The following is a 27,857-nucleotide window of genomic DNA, read 5'->3' on the forward strand; positions in this document are numbered from 1 at the left end:
TGAAAAGGAACCTGAGCAGCAACTTGTTCACACAGAGGCTGGTGCTTCTATGTAAGGAACAAGATTCAGAGGAAGTGGTAGAGGCAGCTACAGTTACAACATTTAAAATACATTTGGGCAGGTACATGGCTGGGAAAGTTTAGAGGGTTATGGGACAAACACAGACAAATGGGACTAGCTCAGTTTAGGTAACCTGGTCAGTATGGTCGAGTTGGGTCTAAAGATCTGTATCAAAGTTGAATGACTCTATGATCTTTTACAGGCAAGTGAGCATAATGGATGCAGAACGCAGATTGGTACCTGTACCATGTGCCTTAACTCCAAACATTGTACCAGTACAATCACTCCTTCTCTCACTCCTCAAAAATCAACTGAAAATGAGAATTTTCAAAAGGTTCCTCAGTTTCATACCAAAAAGAATGAAGATATTTGAACTTCGTAAAGCAGATGTGTGTCAGGCATAAGGAAAGTTCAGAATGACAGGCCAAGATATTGAACATGATTTATTCAGAAATGCTCCCATTAAAACTTGTACTGGTGTGCACTTTTTGGCCTGAAATTTAAATGATTTTCTCTGCACTGCATTATTTCCACAGTTTTTCCATCTTTATATTTTCTACCACTTGTTAATTTTTTTCTGATCATAGCAATACTTTCAGGTAGTGAAGAATAATTCAGGGTGTGCTGCAAAAGGTGAAACATGTTCAACACAGGGAAAGCTACATAAGCACTCATGGGAGAAAGGACAGTGAGATCAGAAGTAGCAGGGGAGATACAACACAAACACCCACACAGACCAAAAGGCCTGCTTGTGTACAGTTCCATCTGCAGCTAGTAGCACTAGGCTTAAATCACTTCCAAGTCAGGTATGAGAGAGCAGGGTACAAGGTAAAGCTTCCTCTCCATAAGTAAAATTCTCAGAACTGGAATGCTGAACTGAAGTATCTCCACCCTTACAGTAATGTACCACCACAAACATGGTCAAGTCATAATCAACTGGTACAGTATTTGGGAGGCTTTTTGTTTTTGCTTAGATCTCAAAAGCAGTGCACCTACCCAAACTCACTTTACATGACTACAGATAGCAGAGTCAGAAGACGCAATTCAATGAGAGCTTCTGCCTCTACCATTCTTTCAGGCAATGAGTTCCAGTCCCCAACCATCCTTAGAGTGGAAGACATTTCTTCTAAACTCCTTTATAAGCATCACACCCATTAGTTTAAATCTACAATTCTAGTTATTGGCCTTTCTGCAAAACAATAGAGTGAGTAGGAGGAACCTATTTAATTTCTTCATGATTTTATGTAACTAATTAAATCACCTTTTAGCCTCCCCTATTCCAAGAATAACTCCAACTTGTCTGGCCTTTCTTGAGCTAAAATTCTCCAGTCCTGGCAACATTTTTGTACATCTCAGTTGTTCACTCTCAAGAACAATTGTGAGCTTCCAGTAAACTGGTGTTCAAAAATGTGTTTGATACTCTAGCTGTGGCCTAATTAGAGTTGTATTCATATTTAGCATTACCTCCTTGCTACTATACAGAATGCCTTGACTAATAAAGGTAATTATGCTGTATGCGTTCCTAAATGCCTCAGCTAATCCTCCTAATCCTCTGGTTAGAAACATTAAAGTATTTAGGATAGGACATAATATACTAGTATGGATTAATGACTGTCCTCTGGAAACCTAGACAGAGAACATCTGTAGATTTCCCTTCATCCATAGTGTTTGACACTTGCTCATAATTCCAATAAATTAGTCAAACAGGTCCTTTCACATCATGACGACTTTGCCTGGTTACATTGAGATTTGAGTGACCTAACTCCATAATAACTGATTACAGTATTTTCATTATGACAGATATTGGACCTGCTTTCTTGAATGAAGTAGTTATGTTCCTCATTTTCCAATCTGATAGTACATTTTAGATAGTGGAATTTTGGAAAATTAAAACCAATGCATCTATTATCCTAGCTCCCACTTCTGTTAAGACTATGGAACAAGGTCTACTTTTAGGTCTAATAATTTTCTTAATACCTTTTTTCCCCCCCGTGATTAGAAATGTTTTAAATCCTCCCTCTCTTTCACTTGCTGATTCAAAATTATTTCCGTGATACTATTTATACTCCGCAAAGACAGATGCAAAATACTTGTTCAATTTATTTGCCATCTCCTTATGTCCTGTTATTAATGCCTCAGATTCATTCTCGTAAGAGGAAACAAGTGTTATTCCTCTTTCTTTTTAAAAACTACCTGTAAAAATCTTGACTATTTGTTATGACATTTCTTGCTAGCTTTCTCTCATACTGCATTTGTTCTTCCTTTCCAATGCTGCAGTTTTTCTTTGTTGTTCTTTATGTTTTGCCACTCAAACTTTACATAGTATCTAAATGAATGAAAAATGTACAACTGTCTTTAACTTCCTTAGTTAACAGGTGGAGGTGTCCTTCCCTGAAGTCTTTCTTTCCTACTGGAATCTCTCTTGTCTGAGTGCTCTGAAATAAATAGTTTCTCAAATGCCTGTCATTGAATATCTACTGGTCTATCTGACCTAATTTGCCAGTTTAATTTACACAGCTCTGCCTTCAGACTGTAAAATTAATATCCTCACTGTTTGCTACTCCTCCAAGTTACCAGTATAAGAAAGGAAAAGAATGATGAGTTTACTCTTCGGAGGTAAGAATCACCTTGAACTCATTTTGAGAAAAGTCAATGTCTGCCTCAAGGACAGAGTAAGTATACCTGGGAAATGTGTGTTCTGTTGTGCTAAAGACAAGATGTAAAGAAGTGGAAATGTAATACATTTGTTGGATTTAAGAGTACAAAATACTTACAATGATAGTGTTTAGTCAATAGTTTCATTACAGTAAAGTCATAAAATGTGAAATCTTGTCATGTCATCCTTTCAACTGCTAACTGGACTTTTTAAAAAATTTTCAACCTCAGTCTCCAGAGTCTGTAACGTTTAAAAGCACTTTTAATGTAATAAACTATTCTCCAGTGTTTCATAAGTGTTATCAAACAAAATTTGATTGTAAGGCATTTAAGACGACAGTAGGACTGACGATCAAAAGTTTGGTCGAAGAGGTAGATTTTACGACGGGTCTAAAGAGGGAATGATGGAAAGGTTTAAAGATTGAATTCAAAAGATTAGGACTGGGGGAAGAACACACTAATAGACAGCGGGAAAGATCTCTCTCAGAAGATTTGAAAGCTGATCCAAAACTATCATTCCAGTCATTGTCAAAGTAAAAACTCAAACCTGTCACTTTTATGCTAAGAAATATCTTATTCCATTATCAAGGGATTGTTTTCACTGGGTGAACTTCAGCACATTTTAAAGCAATTTCACATATCTTAGTTATTGCCAGTTCTCTCACCGAAAAAGGACAAAGTCACACTAGAACAGCTCCATCCAGGCACACATCACCCTGACTCAGACCTGTATCACTATTCCTTCACTATCAATGTAAATAGATTCAACAGCAGAGCAAAGAGAATTTCTAAGGGTCACAACAATCAACAATGGTTTCATGGTCACCACTAGAATCTGAATTCCAGACTTCTTTTTTTTTGAAAAAAGTGAATTCAAATTCCACCATCTACTTGGGTCCCCAGAACACTATCTGGGTCTGTGGATTAACAGTCCTGTGATAATAGGCCATCAACTCTCCTGGAAGCTCAAGCTTCTCCAGGATTTCATTTTGCTGATATTAATTACCCTAATTTTCACTTGCTTTTTTCAGTCCCTCGGTTTTCCTCCATCTCTACTATGTACGTTATGATCTTTTACTGCAATTTTATAATTCCTGGTGACAATTTCTTTCCTTCTGTTTCTCAGGACGCAACATTTACTTTAGCTACTCTTGCCCCTTTTTATAGAATTGCATGTGCTCTTAAGTTTTTTTTTCAGTAAACTCCTGGTTTCTTTAGTTATATTCCATTTTTTCGCTTTTAACACCTTTTTGGTAGCCTTAAGCTGATTTCTAAAACAATCCCAATCCATAGACTGTCTGCTATTATTTGCAATACTATAATGGTTTTGTTTTATCAATACTATCCTTAATCACTTCAGAAAATCCCAACTGGCTTTGTCTTGCTCAGTTTTTGTTTCTCAATTTTGCCAAAAAATTTTGAATTAAGTATTTCCCACTGTCTGATTGCTGCCATACTTTTATCCTCTTTACCCGATCACCTTAGCCAATTCCCTCAACGTATCTACCTTTATGTAGAAGATTCTTATTCATAATTGGAGTATAGCACTTTCAAGTGTGGTACACAATTTAGCTGTACATAGTTACTATTTCCGAGATCTTTTACTGTGTGGTTATTAATCAACACTGCGTCATTGCACAATCCTAGATTTAAAACAGTTTTAGCCCCAGTTGGTTCCATAACATATTGCTACAGAAAACTCTCGCAAAAACATCCTACAACAGATTAGCAACAGTTTACACGTATTCACAGACTGGACTGAAGTTACACAATCAAGTCATGTACAGTTTACTGTGCATATATGTGTGTGTATCTCACCCCCACCCAAAATAATATCTAGAATTCAAAAGCCCAGTAAAACAAAGAAACTGGTATTAACTCCCAAAACGTTCCACCAAAGCTCTTTAGGGAAAGAAACTCGCTGGCCTTGGTTAGACTGGGTTAATTTGTGACTGCAGTCCCATGCCAATCTTAACTCGTTTGCAGCAGGACACGAGAAAAGGCGGCTGTGACTGCACCACCTTCCAGGGCAAGGGCAAACAAAGGAAATTGACTGATTCATTAAACAAGAAAAAAGCTCAAAGAACTGAATGCAGGAAAGTTCAGCAGATCTGGCAACATCTGTGGAGAGAAAACAAGAGTTAACATTTTGGGTTCGGTGATCTTTCTTGAAAACTTGGATTTCTCTCCACAAGATGGTGCTGACCTGCTGGGTTTTTTTCTGCTCCTCCAGGAATTTCTGATTTTATTTTTGCATGATTCATTGGTTTCCAACAGGGGTGGGGATAGGTGGGTGAGCGTTATCAGGAAGCAAGATGGCAGGCAGGTCTTTACTACAAGGAGATTGAAATAATACAGTAATGTACTGCTACTACTGTAGTACAGGGCTTTGGCGAGATTATGCCCAAGAACGATTTGCTTACTAAAGATTCAAGATCGCACCAACACAGGGCGACTCTGCGAGCTAGCTGCAGCATATCTTATTTTCATTTATTTCTTATAATTGTTCTGCACTTTTAAACCTAATTCTAAGTCTGTAAAAATTAGTACCAATGTTTTCTGAAATTTACTTGCTTCCCTGCTGTTATTAGGCTTTTGAATGGGCCTCTTGAATTTAAAATCTAATGTTGATCTTGCTTTTTGTAAACCTTCTCTGCAGCAGTTAACTTTGCGTTCCTTGCGCTGTTCAAATCACCCTATGACCTTTGTAATGTTATGATCCTTTTCAATGAGGCAGAAGATACAGGAAGCTTGAACACATACACCAGCAGGTTCAGAAACTGCTTCTTCCCAGTCTTTATTAGACTGACAAATGGACTCCCTAACTCAAATAATACTGATCTTGCCTAGCGCACACGAAACCTGTGTGATAAAACCTGCATAATAATAAAATGTGAGGCTGGACGAACACAGCAGGCCAAGCAGCATCTCAGGAGCACAAAAGCTGACGTTTCGGGCCTAGACCCTTCATCAGAGAGGGGGATGGGGAGAGGGAGCTGGAATAAATAGGGAGATCTCCCCATCCCCCTCTCTGATGAAGGGTCTAGGCCCGAAACGTCAGCTTTTGTGCTCCTGAGATGCTGCTTGGCCTGCTGTGTTCATCCAGCCTCACATTTTATTAACAGGGATGCAGTATACCACATTACCAGATATGCTAGTGAACCTCTGCTTGATGTGGAAAGTCTTCTTGGGGCCTGGGGGGGGGGGGGTAAGGGATTGGGGGGGGGGGGGGGCAGGTGTTTCCCTATTTATTTCTGAACACTCTTTCACTCCCCCATTTCTGAAGAAGGGTCTAGGCCCGAAACGTCAGCTTTCCTGCTCCTAACATGCTGCTTGGCCTGTGTTCATCAGCTCTACATTTTATCTCAGAGATTCTCCAGCATCTGCAGTTCCTATTATGTCTGATGCACCCATTAGAATGCCTTTTTAATGTTGCATGAATCGGAATGGTTGGAGGGGGATTTGGGCCAAATGCTGGCAAATGGGACTAGATTAAATTAGGACACTGCACTTAAGGGTCTGTTTTCATGCTATACGTCTCTATGACTCTAAGGAGGGTTGTGCTCTAAGTTGGAGGCACAAAATTGGTTCGAGAGGAGTTGTCAGATGGTGAGGCAGACAGAGAGAGATTAAACAGCGGAATTGGCTGGTTTACTGCGCACCTCTGTGTCACAGGGCCTACCTGTGTGCGTTCTCTGGTGGGCTTTCAAGTGCGAGCTCTTGGTGTAAACTTTCCGGCAGCCATTGAACTGGCAGCGGTGGACCCTCTTCTTGTTGTCGGCCGAGGCGTCGAGGTCGCCTTGTCCGCTCTCACTCATGGCCTTGAGCAGGCCGAGGCCGGCTTTCCGGTGAGCGGCCTTGCTGGCCTCGAGCTCCGCGGCGCCACCACCACCTCCACCTCCCGCCGCGGGCTTCACCGCGTGCCGGCCGAGCTCGGGCGACGACGGCGGCGTCAGTGACGTGACCGCGTTGAGGCGCGCGGCGTTAACCGACGCCGGGGCTTCGGTCGTGCTCGGGAAGGCGAACGGCCCCGGCCCCAGCCCTGCCTGCTGTTGCTGCAGAGGCAGCTTCTCCTCCTCCTCTTCCTCCTCTAACGGCGGCGGCGGAGGCGGCGACGAGGTGGGGGTGGAAGGCAGCTCGCCGAGAAGAGGGAGGTGGCCGCCGCCCGGCCGAGGGCGAGCCGCCTCCCCGCCTTCGACGCCCGCACCGGCCGAAGCGCTCAGCATCCAGTCCAGCTCCTCGAGGAAAGGCTCCGCCGCCAGCTTCTTGGGCTCCGTCTGAAGGTAACGCTCCAGCTCCAGGCATGTCTGGACAGGGAGTGGGGTGGACATAAAACAAAAAGAAACAAACAAACGTTATTGCACACTGCCATTTAAAAAAGATAAATCAAACTCCCTCCGAGACAACTCTCACCATGTCCAACTCAGGGACCTATGGGGTGGGCCTTGTATACCGAGATAGGATCCTAGATTGAGTTGGTAATCCTTCCCTTTCTCTTCCCCCCCCCCCCAACCTTCATTCCTCACTCTTCTCCCACTTTTTAGTGGGGTGTGGTACACTTCAACCTCATCAGCCAAACACTTTGCACTTAGAATGCATGCTCGAGGGTTTGACCACCAACGCCTTTCACATCTCCAAAAAAAATTATTTTTGGTGTTCTGCTGGGTTGATATCTCTCGTCACCTGCCCTCATTAACATCCAGCCTACCCAAACCAGGAATACCCCTCTCTGAACCTGCACCGTGGTCTCACTCTGCTGCGACTTGGCTGGCCCTGTCCAGCACTCTTTTCAATTTAAATTTTAATTCCTGTGCTCATATTCCTCTTTACCCTTGCAATCTCCACTAGCCATTGCTCCCTCTTTCAAGAGGTCAGCATTTCTCTCACACTGGACTCTGAGCATCTTTCACTTCCTTCACTTAATAATGACTGCACTGCCTGCCTTCAGTTATCCTCGCATTAAGCTCTGGAACTGCCTCCCTACACTGCTTCTCCTCTTAGAATCTTATTCCCTCTAGGAGTCTCCTTTTTTTTAAGATTAGATTAGATTCCTACAGTGTGGAAACAGGCCCTTTGGCCCAACAAGTCCACACCGCCCTTTGAAGTATCCCACCCAGACCCAACCTCCTATAACACACACCCCTGAACACTACGGGCAATTTAGCATGGCCAATTCACCTAGCCTGCACATCTTTGGACTGCGGGAGGAAACTGGAGCACCCGGCGGAAACCCATGCAGACATGGGGAGAATGTGCATACTCCACATAGACAGACACCCAAGGCTGGAATCGAACCAGGGTCCCTGGCGCTGTGAGGCTGCAGTACTAACCACTGAGCCACTGTGCTGCCCTAAAATGTTTGAATTGCTTTTTTCTTTTGTGAACACCTTGCAATATTTACCTTCCATCCGCATCCCTACATTAAAAGCGCCAGGTAAACAAGTTTTTGTTGTTACCATGCAAGTTTTGCTTATAAAAGTTAGTAAATTACACAGAGAACTTTCATCCAAAGGAGCATTGGATCCGTAGCCCTGAAGTCAACAGTTTTCAGACTGCTTCCTCCCAGGTAGAAACATCATCTGCTATATTTTCTCACTTATACCCAAGTCAGATGCACAAGTCATGTATAGGTATAGTGAGAAATGACTGATTCTATGGTTGTGTTCAAGAGCAATAATTTACTTTGATAAAGTACCTTTTAACAGAGACACAAAGATAATCAGACAGATGACTAGCTCAAAAAGATGTGGATTTAAAGGAACATCACAAAAAACAGAGAAAGGTACAGCAGCTTGGGGAGGGAATGCCAGAGCTCAGGATCTAGATTGAGGGCTACTCTGTCTGGTTAGGTGGAGTGCTTGGTCCACAAGTGAGAGACAGTTGCATTTGACTGAATATGGCAAAAATAGCCATCTCTTGGACCAAATTCATTCAGAACAGAAAATAAGTAACCAGCCCACAAAAAAATTCTTACATGAATTTTAAACTTGTTGTAAGATGCAGGTAAACATGGAAATAAACTCAACATTTATTTGCAAATCAATTTTGGGCACTTAAGTAGCCTGGTCTCATTGGCATTGTCACACTACCCCAGTACAATCAACCTTCTGTTCATTGAAACTGGAACTCTTATATAAAAGTTAGAGTATTTAGAATTGTTACTGTGTTTTCCCAGACCTTGCACTGAGTTTAAATTTTAAAGTTATGCTGGCATAATGTAACTGTGCATCCACAGATGGGTCACAGTGGCCATTTTTTTTCCATTGGGAACAGTTATGCACGCAGCACATATGAGTGCAGAGATTGTTAAATCACAGCAGTATTACAGCACAGGAGAAGGAAATTTGGCTCAGCGTGCCTCCTGACATTGAGCATCACTGCCTTGCACCAGTCTCTTGCTTTTTCACCCATTTCCTTGCACGTCATTTAGATTAAAACAACCTAATGACCTCTTGAATATCTCAATTGAATCCACCTCCACCGTACTTCCAGGCAGTGCATTCCAAGCTAGCTACTTGCCAAGAGAAGAAATTTTCCCTGACTTCACCCTTGCTTCTTTTGTGGATCACTTTGAATTTTTGCTGTCTTGTTCCTGTTTCTTTTAGGAACAAGAACAATCTCTGAGAATTATAGTTACTGAAGTAGCCAGTGAGGGCACAAGGCTAAAATTGGATTTTCTTTTAGTCAGTCTGCCATACAACAGCAAACACGATCCTTTATTCTCTCTTTTCTAAACTCCATCCCAGTAATTGTTGCTTGGAGACTAGTTAATTGTTCAATGTACTGTTTGTCACATAGCACGTGCATAAAACACATAGTTGTCTCTATTTATCAGCAATGGAAAAGCAGGCCTTTCAAGAATAACATGGCAGTGATTTTTTTAAAGCTGTAAACTACTTCTGTTTGAAATGGTAACTATAAATCAGGACTTCTGGGCTAATCTGAACTTTTGAGTGCAAGTCAATCCTGATCCCCCTGATACCAGGAGTAATAGATTGACAGGCACAATGAACAGTCCTTGATAGCACACTCTAGGTTGGACCAGGCAGCACTGGTTGTGCCACGAGGACAGTGCAAGCGTTCCACTTACTGCTCAAGTCACCATTTGGACAACATCTAGAGATGTTATACCACCAGTTCATAACTGGATAGGTAATTAGTTCTATCTACAGGATGCACTACTGCAACCTGCCAAGGATTTATCACATAGAAGGGCCAGGGCAGAAAGTGCATTACACCATGGTGTTCTCCTGCAAGTCTTACACCACATTGGATTTGAACATGCCCCCACATAGTCACTATGTAAAAAAAAAAGTCCAGAAATTCTGCCGAAAAGCAAATCAGAAGCACCTTCACCAGGTGATTAGTTTTATCCCTGGGAGGGTGGTGGTGGTTCAGGGAGATAAACCAGAGAAGTCATGAATCTCAATCTCAGAGAGAACAGATGAAAAAAAACTGCAATAGCATTTCAGTGGTGGCTCATCAGGGAGTGCACTCACGTCAGTCAAAAGTTTATGGCTTCAAGTCCCCCTCTAGGACTTGAGCACATAATCTAGGTTCACACTTTAGTGCAGTTCTGAAGGAGTTATGCATTCTCAGAAATGCAATCTTTCAGATGAGTCACTGAGGACTGATCTGCCTTCTCAATTAGATTATTAAAAAAAAATGCTATTCAATGTATGCTAATATTTATCCAACAAAAATCACGACAAGCTGCATTAAGTCGTCACTTACCAGAGTTCAACCTATGGATCTTGTTTTGTTTGAATTGACCAATAAGCTTCCTATTACTAAATCAGTGATTACTTTTTGAAAAGGTATTTCATTGGCAGTAAAGCACTTTAGGAGATCCCTACACTCATCTTAAACTTCTCACCCATGTTCCCAATAATGCATTTGCCTTTTTCTTCACACACAAGCACACATTTTCCCCTTTGGGGAATTAGTCAGCAAGTCCGGGAAGGATAAGCAGGCTTATAGCCAGCCTTTTGAACCAGGTGATAAACGCTCCAAGTCCTAGCATTGGACTTGAGCCCAGAGCTTCTGGATCAGAGGAATGGTTACAATATCAAACCACAAGACATTTGCTCACAGCACATGCAGTGAATCTCACTGAAGGTAACAGGCATGATCAAAAACATTTTCTGAAGGGTCTAGGCCTGAAACGTCAGCCTTCCTGCTCGGCCTGCTGTGTTCATCCAGCTCTACACCTTGTTATCTCAGATTCTCCAGCATCTGCAGTTCCTACTATCTCTCGATTTTTTAAAAAAAATTGGTGGTATAAATATGGATTAAATGGAGGTAAAACCTAGGGTTCTGAAGAAACTTGCAGTCGGGCTAACTGAAAGCCCAAAAATATCCATGCTGTCAACTAATTACTATACAGATAGTTGATGACTGTTGATGATTAATACTACCACCGATGTCCACATACTGGCATTGCCAACACTTCAGAACAAGTGACACAAAGTTCCACGCCACATGCTCCCAGCAAAGCCCCATAACATCATGACTCACCAAATGGTACCTCACTGAAACAATTCCACATTCAGTTGGATCTAAAACTACCATACTATATCCTGGAAAATGAAGGAGGTGAAAAAGGTCAGAGGTAAGGAACAATTAATGAAAGCAACAGTCTTCTGAGTTCCAACGATCTCATCTGAAGTCAAATAGCCAGAATGCATCTGGCTATGTTATTCAGACTTCACAATAAACCCACTGCTTTAAACACTAGCTATATCTCAGCACCTGCAACTGACCATTTTGTGTTGAAGTCCAATTGCCTGGTAAAAGAATAAGTTAAAAATCAATGGCTGTCATCCAGCGTTATGTCAGATGTTTCAAGTGGTGTGAAACTAAAGCCTCATCTGTGAACGCAATCCAGATAGGGGCAGTGTGGACTTGCTGGGCCAAATGGCCTGTTTCCACACTGTAGGTAATCTAATCTAAAAGATTGCACAGCATTACCTGAAGAGCAAAGAATTCTCCCAGTGACCTGGCTAGGAGAGTGTGTCACTAATTTGTGGTGACGTATTCACTGTTGTGACCTCCAATTTATAGACAGCAAGATTCCTTAAACAGCAAGTGAGATAAACGGTTAGTTAATCATTTCTTGCCAGTTTAAGTGATGGTGAGAACACTAGTCAAATTAGAACTCATTTGTCCCTTTTTCAAATTTCCCATATGGATCATGCAAGTTTAACATTTCATCCAAAAGACTGCTGCACTGTTGAGGTGCGTACCCTCAGTATGCAATGTGAATCCTCGATCATTGTTCAAGTCTTTGGAGTGGGACTCAAAACTCTCAATCTTCTGATTCAAAAGGTGAGTCCTCTATCCACAGTTCCTTGTGACTGTACCTTTGAGGAATTGGTTCACACATGAAGTACATTAGATATCTTTTCTGGAATACATGAGGCTCCATTACAAGCTGCTAATGAACTAACTATTGCAGTGTGTCTCTATTTGAAGGGGAGAATATTCTGATTCTCCCAGCCTAATTTTTTGTAAAGGTATTCATGAGAGGAGAGTATTGCTGGCTAGACCAACATTTATTGAAAGTGATGCTGAGTTGCCTTCTTGAGCCACTGCAGTCCATGTGGTGTAGGTACAACCACAGTGCTGTTAGGAATAGTAGTCCAGGATTTTGACACAATGACAGTGAAGGAATGGTGATAGATTTCTAAGCAGGGAAGTATTGGGCTTGGATGGGAACTTTCACATGGGAACACCATAACCTGTATGTTGTCTTTGCCCTTCTAAATGAGAGAGATTGTGGCTTTGAAAGCTGCTATTAAAGTAGCCTTTAGTGAGTCATGTAGTGCATCTTTTAGATGCTACACACTGCTGCCACTGTATGTCAGTGGAGGAGAGAGTGACTGTTGAAGGTGATGGATCGGCATGCAGGATACTTTGTCCTGGATGAGCCCATTTTGTATTTTTGAAGTTACTTTTATCTAGACACTTGGAGAATACACCTAACAATTCCTCGTGGATGGTGTTCAGACACTGGTGAGCCAGAAGATTCTTAACCATTGATCTGCTCTTGTAGCCACAATAACTATGCAGCTGATTTTATTCAGTTTCTGGTCAATGGTGACCCTGAGTACTTTGATAGTGGGGGCCTCAGCAGTGTTAATGCCATTGAGTGCCAACAGCAGATAATTAGATGTTATCTTGTTGAACAAAGTCAGAGTCATTGCTTAGCATTTATGCAGTACCAATATTAACTGCCATCCATTATCTCAAGCCTAGAGATGTCCAGGTCTTGCTGTATTTGAACACGGACTGCTCCGATTGGTGAGTCACAAAGGTACTGAATATTGTACAATCATTAATAAATAACCCCACTTCTGATGTTAATGATGGAGGGAAGGTCATTGATGAAGCAGCTGATGATTGGTCCTCAAATACTATCCTGTGGATCTCCTTCAATAATGTCTTGGTGCTGAGATGACTGACCTCCGACAACCACAGCCATCATTCTTCGTGCAAGGTACAACTCTAACCAGTAGAGGCTCTCCCAGTGTTTCTCATTCACTTCAATTTTAGTCAAGGTAATTACTCCCACTTCACCTCTGAGTTTAGCTCTTTTGTTTTTGTTTGGACTAACACTAATGTAGTCTGGAGCAGTGTGACTCTTGCAGAACCTAGCTGAATGCCAATAAGCACATTGTTGATAACACTGTTGACAAACATTCTATCACTTTCCTAATGTTCAAAAGATGACTGGTAAGTTGATAATGGGCTGGTTGGATGTATTCTGCTTTGTGTTCACAGGACATAGTTGGACAGTTTTCCACATTATCAGGAAGATGTCAGTGCTTTTGCTGTACGGGAACAGACTGGCCAAAGGCACAGCTAGTTCTGGAGCAAATATTTTCAAGCATTATTGCCAGAATGTTGTTGGGGTCCACAGTCTTTGCAGCATCCAGCACCTTCAGCCATATATTTTTTAAAATACCTTCATGAGATACAAGAATTGCTAGCAAAACCAAACTTATTTCCCATCATGAATTGTCCTCAAACTGAGTGGCTCGCTGTACCATTTCAGAGGCCGAAGGCTAACCACAAGGTGTATCTGGAATCACATGTAGGCCAGAACAGACAAGGAGTGTAGGTTCCTTCTTCAAGGAGCCAGATGAGTTTTTAAATTACAGCAATTACTGGTGTCCATGAAATTATCATGGCTTTCAATTCATAGAATCATAGACTCCATACAGTGCAGAAACCAGCCACTCGGTCCAACAAGTCCACATCAACTCTCCCCGCCCCCCCCCCCCAACCCCCAACCCTGTAACCCTACATTTCCCATGTCTAAACCACCTAACCTACACATTCCTGGACATTCTAGATTTATTCATTGTATTTAAATTCTACCAGTTCCTGTGCTGGGATTTGAACTGCTGTATCTGGAGTATTAACGTGGCCTCTAGATTACCAGTGACATTACCATTTCACTACAGGTCTTCCCATTCCTTCATAGCACGTGGAGTGAATTCAATTATTTGAATGCAGTCATCTATAATGCTGGAGAGGCAGAGATGGATCATCTGTTCAGCATTTCTGGCTGAAGATGGCTGCAAACACTTCAGCCGTAACATCTTTTCAACTGATGTGCCAGGTTCTGTCATTTTTCAGGATGGGATATTTGAGGAACCTTCTCCACTGAGTTGTTTAATTGTCCATCACCATTCATGACTGATATGAAGGACTGCAGAGCTTGGATCTGATCTGATCTAATGGTTTTGTGATCACTTAGCCCTGTCAATTGCGTGAAGTTTCTGCTGTTTGGCATCTAAGTAATTCTGTGGTATATCTTCACCAAGTCAACACCTCGTTTTTAGACAAGTCTGGGGCAGCTCCTGGCATGTCGTCCTGTATTCTTCACAAACAAGGATTCTCTTTCTTGATTAAAATGGATACGCCAGGTCTTGGAGTTTATAGGCTGGTTGACTCCAGTTCTGCTGACAGCCCTCATGGACATTTTGTTTGGAGTTGCGAAATATCTTCCAAAATCAATCCTATTTAGCATAGTGATAGTGCTACACAATACAATGGAGAATATAAATGTGTAAATGAGCCTTCGCTTCCACAACCTGCTACAGGAAGAGTTGTGAGAATAAGATCATGTACCTTTTCCTGTTGTTGATTTCTTCCACCTGCCACAAATCCAGTGTAGCAGCGATACCCTGCTGTTCGGTCTGTCGTGGTGCTGCTAGGTCACTCTTGGTGATAACCATTGAAATCCCCCAGTGTACTGTGCCTTTGCTACCTCCAATGCTTCTTCTAAATGGTGTTCAAGATGGAGTAATAAGATTCATCAGCTGATGCCCATTTTTGACCTGATGCCATAATATTTCATGGGGTGCAGAGATAATGTTGACAGTTCCAAGATCACATCATCCTGACTGTATACTGCTGCATTGCCACCTCTAGTGGATCTATCCAGGTGGCACAAAACACACCAGGAAGAAACACAACTTGCTTGAAACGCACAGCAGGCCTGGCAGCATCTGTAAAGAAGAAATCAGAGTTAGCGTTTTGGGTCCAGTGACCTCAGAGGAAGGGTCACTGGACCCAAAACGCTAACTCTGATTTCTTCACAGATCTGGACCTGCTGAGCTTTTCAAGCAAGTTCTGTGTTCGTTACAGATTACAGCATCCACAGTTCTTTCAGTTTTTTAGTAGAAAACACACCAGGGATGGCTACGTGATAGTTATTGTTGCTAAATTCTCTTGTACAAGCACTGTTTGCTTGACTACTCTGTAGTTCAGTTTTTGAAGCAAGGCTACAGATATTAATAGAAAGACTTTGCAGGGTCAACTGGACAGTGTGCAGTTTTTGTTTCTGGTGCCTGATCACTGCAGATTGGTCTTTCAAGCTTTGTTTTTGAAGCTTTGCCATGTGATAATACTGTGTGACTTGCTAGGCCATTCCGAGGACAATTAACACAAACTCACTGCTGTGGACCTGAACTCGAGTGTAGACCAGACTGGGTAAAAGTGACAGATTTCCTTCCCTAAAAGGCATTCATGAATTAAATCGGTCTGTGCAAAATATGGTGGCTTCACAATGAATCGTGACTCAAATTTGCTTTTTAATTCTGGATTTATTTATTAGTTAAATTTAAATTCCCTCATCTGTAATGATGAGATTTGAACCTCCGTCTAAACCACTATGCTGTGTTCCCAAAACAACCAGAGTTACATATCTGTTTTTCAAATTCTACAGTCCCTGCCAATGCTGGAGTTTTAAAGATTTACCCAACCAAATCAATGTTCCTACAATGCATGGTCCACATGAAAACACAGATCTGTCCTGTTCAAGTGAATTGCAAGATATTGAAGTAATGCTGATGAAAATCAGAGCAAGTGTAGTCAATCACAAACGCAGAGCCTCAATCTCACCTGGAGGAGCTTCAATCTGCTCAGTTATTTTTCTGCTCCTGTATCAGGTCAATGATCAATGTATGTACTGTAACTGAATGGGAACAGAATGAGCGTTGCATGCATACAGTTTTACAACAGAGAGGGAGGAATCAACTGGTCTCTTTGGAAAAGCACATAAGGGACTGGATGAAAGAGGCACAGAGTACATAGATTCAGTGACCTGAAAGCCTAAGAACAGCTTTCTGATTCAATATAGTGCAGGAGTTTAGGTACTGACTTAGCGCTACAGTGAGCAGGCAGCCAGCTGTAAAGCCCCCTACTCAGACGCCCAACGTAAGTGGGCATACAGAATGCTTCCCAGCAGAAAGATTACATGGCAATTAGGAGAGAAGCCATTCAAAACTAATGGGTCCTAGAGGCAGCCAAAGCAGCTAATGAAATGGGACTTCTGTCAGCACAGTCCAGTGCTAAAGAAAATTAAATAGATGTTAATTACCCTGCAAAGACAAGAGTTTCTCTTTGATGCTTTTGGTGCTTCTTGGAAGGGATGTTTTTCTTTGTGGGGTGGGGGGGGCGTAGAATGCCATCTTCCTCTTCCTACATTTCTGTTCTCCAATTCTGTAACTTCCTCATGTCTAAAACCCTCCAGATTTCTGCATTCCTCCAAGACTGACAGTCATTCTTGTATTGCTGTATTCATTTACCCCACTATTCATGACTGTGCCATCAGGTGCCTAGATCTGAAGCTCTGGAATTCCTTCCCTAAAAACTGTTCTACCTCCCTCCCTCCTCTTCTAAAGAGGTTTCTCAGAACGTCCCCAGTTTCGTTCGTCATAGCTCCTTACATATGTTGAATGTCAAATCTGGTTTGATCCCACATCAGTACACTAGCACTTGAGATATTACTCCATGGAAGGCACCGCATAAATGCATGTTGTTGCCTGACTGTTGACATGGCTTAGCCAGTAACATTCTCAGCTTTTTGATGTGAGACCAGCCTCATTCCATAGTCAATCTAAGCTGTTCTTTTTGAAACTGGAGTTCCACGAGGGCCGCACCAGGCAAGCACAGCATATTTCCTTCACTGAAGGACATTGAATCATTTAGGTTTTAAAATCAATCCGACGGCTTCATGATCACTTTAACCCCCTACTTATGGGAGATCTTGATTTTTAAAATTTTCTTAAAACTAAATTCAAGTTCTCAAGCTACCATGATGGGTTTGAATTCCAAAATTCGCAGATTACAATCCACTAACCACAAACACAGCCTTTTCGCAACCTAACCACATTCTGTCGCTCAGATGTTGTGACAAGTAATTGAGGTTGCACAATCATTGCCAAACATGGTTCCTTTTCTCATTGCATATAGGATTGTAGTGGCATCTAGATTAGGAATACAGGGAGGCAGCAGCCTGGTGGTGTTAACACCATTGTTAATCCACAGACCCAGCTAATTCTATAACAAAAAAAAACCCTAGAATTAAGAGTCTAATGATGATTGTGGATCCGTTATCAATTGTCAAAATAATGCAAGGATTCATGACTGTCCTTTAAAGAAGAAAACTGCCATCCTTACCTGGCCTGGCCTACACGTGACTCCAGACCCATAACAATGTGTTGACTCTTAACTGCCCTCTGAGCAATTAAGAATAAGGTGATAAATGCTGTCCTAGACAATAATACCCTCATCCCATGATTGAATAATGAAAGAAAAAGTAGGTGGCTATTTGGCTCCAAGCTTTCTCTACCATTCAATATCACAGCTGATTTGTTTGTACTGAATTCCACATTCCTGTCAATGCCCTAATAACCTTTGATTCCCTAGCCCAACAACAATCATCCTTTATCTGAAGAATCTATCTCCATCTACCTTCTCAACAATCTTGCCTTCAATGCTTTTTTTTGACAAAGTTCCAAAACCTCAAAACTGGGGGGGGTGGGGGGAAATCTTTGACCTAAATGGGCAACCTCTAATTTTAAAATAATTTTTAATAACAATGGCAAAGTTTAATATTGGACACAACTGTAAAAATATCCTTTCCACGACCACCCTATCAAGCCCATTCCAGACCTTCTACACTTCAAGCAAGTCATCCCTCGTGCTTCTAAACTTCACTGAAATCAGTTGCACTCTAGGTACCGCTGGAGCGCACTGGTGCCAGTAGCAGCAGCCTCTTCCCTCAACGTAGCACTAGCCCTGACTTTGTGATAACACTTCAGTGGCTGAGTTGGAAGGTTGATCGATCAAGCCCCACTCCAGATGGGCCTTCAGCACAAAGTCCAGTCATGTACTGCAGTGCAGACCAGAGGGTGTGTTGCAAAATTGGAGTGTGCATTAACTAGCAACCTCACCTACTCCATAAATGGATGTAAAAGATCACATTACAGTAGTTTTAACAAAAAAAATCAGCAGAATTCTTCCCAGTGTCTTGATTAATATTCGTTCCCCAAACAACGTTATTGAAAAATAAAATCATTTAATTACTGCCTATGGGACCTTGCTGCATGTGATTTAGTTACTGAGTTTGTTACAGTTTATAGCAACTACTAGGAGGGAGGGGGTGCCTGGCTAGATGGCCAGTTTGTGATGCACAGTAATGCCAGTGTTGATTCAATTCCTGCACTGGCTGAGGTGACCATGAAGGACTCTGCCTCTCAACATTTCCCCCTCACCTGAGACATGGTGATCCTTAGGTTAAACCACCATCAGTCATCTCTCACTAATGACAGAGCAGCCCTATGGTTTGGTAAAACTATGCCGTAGAGACTTTACCATAGCAGCTACAGTTCAAAACTACTTAATACCCTATGGATCTTGGTAAACTTTATAGAGATCCAGTTTTTTTTATTAGTTGAACGTATATTGTACCTATGCCCTGTGTATCAAAAAATACCTCTAAACTTGGGATAAATGTATGCAATAAAGGCTTCATTACAAAGCTAGGTGTTAGAGGAATCAAAGGAAAAAAGAAGTGACAAAATATGTTTCAAAAATGGAAAAAGGAAGCCCATGTTTGATGCAATGCTATATTTGCCCCTTCAACTGTATTCAGTTTTTTATTTGCCACTGGACACCCACCTTTACTGTTGTGTGACCTTCCCAACTCATCTCTCCAACTGAGACTTCTTGCCCTCCCTGTTCAGGAGTGATGGGAACCACTTTTTAGTCATAAACAGGTAATGGTGGAAATCTGGAACTCTGTACCCTGAAGATGACTGTTGAAGCTCAGGGGATCAGTTAAGAATTTCAAAACTGAGTTGATAACTTTTGTTAGGTAAGGGTATTAAGGAGTAAGGAACCCAGGAAGGCACATGGATTGGAATGTGCAAAAAGTTCTAGGGCTGAATGGCCTCCTGTTCTTATGAATATAAACTCATTGTACCCTCTCTTCTTAGATGAGAAAAATAATACATTTAATGGACATAAAAGGGAGGAGCTGTAGTAATTATATTTACATTGTATTCAAACCCAATTACTGTCACTTATTTCCACTAGATGGCTATCCAAATTCATCTGTTTCAAGTGTCCTCCAAGTAGACATTACATGAAAGAGACCAATACACAAAGAGAAAATGTGAGAGCCAGAACAGCCTGCAGTGAAGGCTTGCTAGTTTTATCATCATGTTGTACACATTTCTGGCTGGAATTATATTCATAGTGAGACCCATTTAAATTTAGATTTCCACACTGTACATTCGACCCAGACACAATCAATCACCAGCGGTTGGCAACTAATAGGATTAGAATAGGGAAGCAGCTTCTCTGATGTTACAGCACATCAGCTAATAAGGCAGCAGTTCCCTTGAATCACAGCCTACTTTTATTACATTAACTTCTTCCATAAGGATTAAGTTTGGTTCAAATAGGATTGCAAGCCCGAAGGTCAAACCCCAGAGTTCAAACTGCAGCCAGATTACATTATTTCTTTGTGGTCATGTTATTTGATTATGATTTTGTGACTGCTCAGTGTAATGCTGTTCAATTTTCCTGTACCAACACCGCTGTATTGCATTTTACATTTGGATCTTTTACCTCACCAGGTGTCACCACACCTGGAATATCACGTACAGCTTTTCCTTACGTAAAGGATATAGTTGGAATAGTTAGCAACAAAAGATTCACCAGACTGAACCCTGGGATGCTAAGATTGTCCTAAGTGAAGAGATCAAGGAAGCTGGGCCTATATTCTCTAGAGTTCAGAAGATGGAAGTAAATTCTTACGTGGAGGCAGGAGGGATGTTTTTCCTAGCAGAGGGGCAGGGAAGGGTCTCTAGAACTAGGGGCACAAAGTTTCAGAATAACAAGTTGGACTGAGATGATGAATTCTTCACACTCAGAATGGTTAATCTTTGGAATTCTCTACTGCAGAGGCATGTGGTAGCTCGGTCTGAGCACGATCAAGACAGACAGGCATTGATTGTTAAATTGTTAACGATAAAGGGCGATGGGGATAGTGCAGGAGAACTGTGTTGAGGTAGAAGATCAGCGATGGTCTAGTTGAAAGGCAGAGTAGGTACGATAGGCCTACTGTCCTAATTCTAATGCCATGTTCCTCTTGCTTTGGTAGGCGCACATATGCTACGTAAGTAACATTTCAGATGCTTTCTCTTAAAATGTGTAAATTGTCAAAAGGAAATTGGACATGAACTGCTTTGTTGGATCTGCATAAACAACCGAGATTTGGGTGCAGGCCACACTTGAACGTGACATGCAGCTTCAGTCACTGCTATCAGAAAGCTACTGAACAGGCACTTGAAGAAAAATGTTTGCAGGGCTGCTGGAAAAGGGAATTGCTGAGATGGTCTTGCAGAAAGCCAGCATGGACACAAAGGGCTGAATGGCCTCCTGTTTGTAACTTCCATGGTTCTATGGTTTTGTGGGAAAAAAGATTTAAATACTAGATTGCAGAGAATATGTAAGAGAGTGGGACGAGTTGGAAAATCTTTTTGAAGGGCTGAGTGGTCGCCTGCTCTTGCATGATTTAATATTGGAAAAGTAGAGAAATCTAAACGATGGCAGAAGCATTTCTGTTTCTTTACCCATGATGAATCTCTGGCCCTGTGTCAGCCATAACTCAGTGGAGAGTATTATTCTCTTGGGAGGCTGTAGTGTTCAAGTCCCATTCTACAGAATTAGATACACAATCTAGGTTGACAATCCAGGGCCCATACTGAGCAAGTGCAGCAGTCACAATTAGTTGTCTTTCGGATGACATGCTAAACGGCAGACCCTCTGCCCTCCTAGGTAAGTGTAAAGATGCTGTGGTACTCTCAAGTAACAGTGGGAGGTTCCTGGACAAGATTTACTCTCCAACCAACATCATAAATTATTTGGTCATTATCAAGAAGGCAACTCACTAACACCTTCTCCAGTGCAATTTCAGATAGGCCAATGATGCCCACATCTTGTGAATTGCAGCAAATTGGCTGCCATGTTACATCATTGCACCAGTGATTGCACTACAAGAAACATTTATTTGGGTGCAAAGCATTTTGAGACCTTCCAAGGTCATAAAAATTAGTAAATAAATATAAATTCACGAAAATACAGGCAAATTGAGAAGTGTGACGATACCGTCCAGTGTCTGCCAGCCGACTGGTGTGCAGGTCAAATGCCATCCCATACTCCAGCTTCCAATAGTGCCCACACCATGTTGGCTACCGGTAGCCCACACGAGAGTACAGCTTGTGGTCTTTAATTTTTATCCCCTTTCCCAACAGGAGCTTTGGAACTACTGGTCCAAAAAAAATATGGATTTTGCAACACCAGCTACTCTCAAACTTGGGAATTTAAGAAAAAGCAGTGACCTTTCACTCCAGTGTTCTAATGAGCTGTAGAACCATTAGCTTCAAACTAGTCAAACTTCACACATTTCCATCATTTCCTATTCCACTAATAACTTTTGGCCATACATGTTTCTTTTCCCTGAGGGAGCAGGAGCATGAAGTATTGCAACCAGTGTGCTTGGTGTCCAGTGAGAAGTTACCAAACGATGGTCAACAACTGAAGCTCTCATGTAATTGACATTTTAGAGAAAAAAAATTCAGTTCCAGCTGTCACACCCGAGGGTGAATATAGTAGATTGTGGTGCAGTGGTAATGTCAATACCTTGGGGCCAGAGGGTCTTGACTCAAGTCTTATCTGCTGTGGAGGTGTGTCTTACCTATCTGAATGGCTTCAGTATAGGAGATTAAGGAGTAATCTCAGAGGTATACACAACGGGGCAGCACGATTAGCACTGCTGCCTCACAGCGCCAGGGACCCGGATTCAATTCCAGCCTCGGGCGACTGCCTGTGTAGAGTTTGCACATTCTCCCCATGTCTGCGTAGGTTTCCTCTGGGTGCACGGGTTTCTTCCCACAGTCCAAAGATGTGCAGACTAGGTGGATTGGCTGTGCTAAATTGCTCATAGTGCTGAGGGATGTTTAGGTTAGGTGGGTTAGACATGGGAAATGGGTCTGGATGGGATGCTGTTTGGAGGGGTGATGTGGACTTGTTGGGCTGAATGACCTCTTGCCACACTGTAGAGATGCTATGATTGGCTTAGGTAGGTGGAGAAAGAGGAAAAACTATTTATGTGGTAGTTGAGTTCAAACCATGCGAGTTTTATTCTTTCATGGGATATGGCATTACTGCACATGATTTATTGCCCATCCCCATTTGCCCTTGAATTCACTGGCTGCTCAGCCAAAGTCAACCATGTTGTTGTAAATTTGGAGTCATTTACATTCAACTGAAACAGGATTAGTCAAATCTGAATTACCAGTTAGCCACAGATGATTAATTCACACATTACTTGACCTGTTGAGTATCTCCATAGTACACATTCTTATGAAACTGCAGTTACCTTCTCTCTCACTAGCTGCACTGATAGTAGAACTACAGAATGAGTATGAAAAGCCTGTGTTACTGCAAACCTCCCTTGTGATTTGATAGAGAGTCTATAAAAGCTCAGAGAGCAATCCAAGAGCTATGCTATTATAAAAGATTTTATTTTCTCTTAAAACAAAAACACACACAAACCTCAGAAGGACACTGCACAACAACCAACATCTGAATGCCCTAATTCATTCATCTGTCTGCTTAGTTTAGCATGAAGCATTACCTTGTTTGAAGCAAACATCACACAAAAGAATTCAGTCCAAATATAGTATGCTAAACCCTGCACAGGATGATTTTGTATCCCCGCTGTGTGAAGCGGGCTCTGTAGCACAGATTTCATTTTTGCTGATGATTGCAGAGATGAACCAGAACTAACTGTGGTTAACTTCTGAGTACCCCATCTCTCATCCTAAGGCCAAAAAGGTACAAGTCCTGTACCATAGACTTGATCACATAAATCAAGGCTGACACTCCAACACAACACAGAGGAAGTGCTGCACTGACAGTGGTCCATCTTTCAGATGAGCGTTCAATCCAAGCCTTGTCTACGCCCTCAATTGAATGTAAATGACTCCATGGCACTAGAGAGAAGTGCAGGGGAGTTTTCCTTGGTGTTCTGACTAATACTAATCCTTCAGTCAACCATCATTTAATACTTAATATCAGTCATTTCTTTCATTGTTGAAGAGCATTAATTGTTTGCCTATGCCACAAAAATTATAACGAAGTAATCAAATTAAACTTATATTGGACTTTTAACAATGTCTATGTAGTCCAAAATGCATTGTACCCAGAGCGCTTTTGGAGTGAGTCACTGTCATAATGTAGGACAAACAGCTGCCAATTTGCACATAGGAAGATGCCACAAACAGGAATGTGATAATAACCAGAAAGTATTTGAAAAAATGTATTCCTTGGCTGGAAGCACGTTGAGATATGCTAAATCATGAAAGATTTGACATAAATGCAAAATGTTCTGTCTACATAGATCCGAGTTAGAAACCTGCTACAGTCAAATGAGCTGCACGGACATCATCCAGTGCTGGTCGGAGAGAATGCAGCACTGCCAAAAATCACAGAAAATGGGAACCACACGTGGCCCTTCAAGTCTGCTCCACCATTCAACATGATTACAGCTGATCATCCAGCTCCATACCCTGTTCCCACTTCTCCTTCCTTCCCTTTGATCCGTTTAGCCCCTAAAACTATATCTATCTATCTCCTCCTTGAAAATATTGTCTTCTTCTGTGGCAGAGAATTCCACAGGCTCATCACGCTCAGTCACAAAATTTCTCTTCAGTCTCAGTTGGAAATGGCTGATCCCATGTTCTTAGACCGTGCCCTATGTTTCCGGATTCCTTTTCCCTCTAGGCTGCACATGCAGCCATTCCAAAGTTTTGCACACAGAAATCAGCGTTCACATGTCAATCGCAACATTGGCTTTCAGTTCTGGAAGTCTCTGCTGCACATGGGCCTTGGAAGCCCACACAACCTTTAAGAAAATTAAAGGGAACACATCTTCCTGCATTTATCCAGTCTAGTCCTATTAGAAGTTAGAGGCCATATTTTGAATGAATTCTTAAACTAAGACTACGTCTGCCTGCTCAGTGGCGCTATAAAGCCCAGTGAAACTATTTTCAAGAGTAGGGAGGATTCTCTCGCTTGGCCTGCCCACTATTTGCCATATTACCACAATAAATCACTGGGCCATTTTCATGTTGCTGTTTGTGGGAGTTTCCAATACACACACTGGTTGACATGCTTACTACATTACAATCCTGGCTTCACTCCAAAAAAAGTACTACTGTAGTAATGAAAGTAATAATTTAATTACGAATTTCCTCACAGTTGATGCAAAACCAAAAACTATATTTGAAAGTAGCTGACTTTGGTTCATCCAGGGTTCTTAATGCCTGGAGGTTTGAAAGGTCACGAGCAAGTCTAAGTCAGGGTCATTGCTAGCTTCAAAATGAGAGGGCAGCAACCTTGAGTCACGTTGTCCACCCACAGTTAGAAAATATCCTTTTGGCATGTCTTTAGGCCAAAACTAGCCAAGATATCCATTTGCAGGGGGCAGTCATTCCCGTGTCCTACACCAGGGACTGGACATGCCCCAGGCTAAAGGGGAGGCCCTGGGTGTTTGGTTCCTACAGACACTCCCACTCCTTGGACTGTTAAAACGCAGTTTGTGATCTGGTCTGCTTTGGAACTAGTTAGTCCAGTTTTTGTTTGATAAAGATGGGCCCTCTGGACAAAGTGTGTGCGTATGTAAGAGAGATTGTATAAAAGACAGACAAAACAGTAGAAAGGAAAAGAAAAACAGAGGCAGAGGAGTAACAGAAAGTGGAAGCGGGGGGGGCGGAGCCAAGCAGAGAAAACAAAAATTCTATGCTTTTCAGTAGATGAGAAAAGGTGAAAAGATGACCTAATTTTCGAGGCCATGATGCTTCTTGCAGGGGAAGGGGAAATGCCATAACCCGTATTGCAGTTCTTTTGCAAAGAAGTGAAAATAAAAATATATCAGGAGGTTGCAGATTAAAAAAAGCTAATGAACGTTGAGAAAGCAGCCAAATCTTGAACCCATGATAACCAAGTGTGAAGCTGGATGAACACAGCAGGCCCAGCAGCATCTCAGGAGCACAAAAGCTGATGTTTTGGGCCTAGACCCTTCATCAGAGAGGGGGACGGGGTGAGGGTTCTGGAATAAATAGGGAGAGGGGGAGGCGGACTGAAGATGGAGAGAAAAGAAGATAGGTGGAGAGGGGAGTATAGGTGGGGATAGGTCAGTCCAGGGAAGACAGACAGGTCAAGGAGGCGGGATGAGGTTAGTAGGTAGAAAATGGAGGTGCGGCTTGAGGTGGGAGGAAGGGATAGTTGAGAGGAAGAACAGGTTAGGGAGGCGGGGACAAGCTGGGCTGGTTTTGGGACGCAGTGGGGGAAGGGGAGATTTTGACCTGAGATGGAGACAGAGGTCCAGGAAGGTGAGGGGTTTGTTGGAGATGGCCCAGGTGAACTTGAGGTTGGGTTGGAAGGTGTTGGTGAAGTGGATGAACTGTTCAAGCTCCTCTGGGGAGCAAGAGGCGGCGCCGATACAGCCATCAATGTAACGGAGGAAGAGCTGGGGTTTGGGGCCTGTGTAGGTGTGGAAGATGGACTGTTCCACATGACCTGCAAAGAGGCAGGCATAGCTTGAGCCCATGCAGGTACCCATGTTCACCCCCTTTGTCTGTAGGAAGTGGGAGGAATCGAACGAGAAGTTGTTGAGGGTGAGGACGAGTTCGGCTAGGCGGATGAGGGTGTCGGTTGAGGGGGGGCAGATTGGGCCTGCGGGACAGGAAGAAGCGGAGGGCCTTGAGGCCATCCGCATGAGGAATACAGGTGTATAGGGACTGGACGTCCATGGTGAAAATGAGGTGTTGGGGCCAGCGAATTGGAAGTTGTGGAGGCCATGGGTGGTGTCACGGACATAGGTAGGGAGTTCCTGGACCAAAGGGGAGAAAACGGAGTCCAGATAGGTGGAGATGGGTTCGGTGGGGCAGGAACAGGCTGAGACAATAGGCCAACCAGGGCAGACAGGTTTGTGGATTTTGGGAAGGAGATAGAAACGGGCCGTGCGGGGTTGGGGAACAATGAGGTTGGAGGCTGTGGGTGGGAGGTCCCCTCTACATTGGGAAAACCAAGCGAAAGCTTGGGGACCGCTTTGCAGAACACCTCCGCTCGGTTCACAATAAACAACTGCACCTCCCAGTCGCGAACCATTTTAACGCCCCCTCCCATTCCTCAGACGACATGTCCATCATGGGCCTCCTGCAGTGCCACAATGATGCCACCCGAAGGTTGCAGGAACAGCAACTCATATTCCGCTTGGGAATCCTGCAGCCCAATGGTATCAACGTGGACTTCACAAGCTTCAAAATCGCTCCTTCCCCCACTGCATCCCAAAACAGCCCAGCTCATCCCCTCCACTCACTGCATCCCAAAACCAGTCCAACCTGTCTCCGCCTCCCTAACCTGTTCTTCCTCTCACCTATCCGTTCCTCCGACCTCAAGCCGCACCTCCATTTCCTACCTACTAACCTCATCCCACCTCCTTGACCTGTCCGTCTTCCCTGGACTGACCTATCCCCTCCCTACCTATCTTCTTTTCTCTCCATCTTCGGTCCGCCTTCCACTCTCTCCCTATTTATTCCAGAACCCTTACCCCATCCCCCTCTCTGATGAAGGGTCTAGGCCCAAAACGTCAGCTTTTGTGCTCCTGAGATGCTGCTTGGCCTGCTGTGTTCATCCAGCTTCACACTTGGTTATCTTGGATTCTCCAGCACCTGCAGTTCCCATTATTTCTCATCACAATCTTGAACCCACACCTCTTTTCTGTGACGGTTTGAGGCAATTGATGCATGGACTTCTGGGATGGGTCGGATGATTAATCTGTCAACTATCTTACCCGGAGATAACAAGGTGTGGAGCTGGATGATCACAGCAGGCCAATCAGCATCAGTACAGCAGGAAGGCTGACGTTTCAGGCCTAGACTCTTCTTCAGAAGAAGGGTCTATGCCCGAAATGTCAGCATTCCTGCTCCTCTGATGCCTACTGTTCAATCAGCTCGATACCTCGCTATCTCAGATTCTCCAGCATCTGCAGTTCCTACTATCTCTGAAACTATCTTACCTTACTCCTACCCCTTGGATTGACCATGAATCTCCAAAACTAAAGATTCATTTTCCCGATATTGTGGTGAGAAAAATCATGAGGTCATTTAAGAAAAATAGTTCCTTCTTTCATTATGTTAATTATTGTAGAGAAAATCAAGAATAAAATTAGCAAAGTGAGACCACATCTGGAATGCTATCGCATTTTTGAT

The 27,857-nt window shown here is 42.7% G+C and overlaps 1 protein-coding gene across 1 annotated transcript in view; it reads right to left on the bottom strand.

Annotated features, from left to right (window-relative positions):
* LOC125454056 (Krueppel-like factor 7) overlaps positions 1 to 27,857 on the bottom strand; it is a 66,171-nt gene that overhangs the window by 15,729 nt on the left and 22,585 nt on the right. Inside the window, exon 2 of the mRNA XM_048534334.2 lies at positions 6,398 to 7,022. Coding sequence (XP_048390291.1) covers positions 6,398 to 7,022 — 625 coding nt within the window. The remainder of the gene's footprint in view (positions 1 to 6,397; positions 7,023 to 27,857) is intronic.

Source organism: Stegostoma tigrinum, chromosome 7 (assembly GCF_030684315.1).
Source record: "Stegostoma tigrinum isolate sSteTig4 chromosome 7, sSteTig4.hap1, whole genome shotgun sequence".
Classification (NCBI taxonomy): domain Eukaryota; kingdom Metazoa; phylum Chordata; class Chondrichthyes; order Orectolobiformes; family Stegostomatidae; genus Stegostoma; species Stegostoma tigrinum.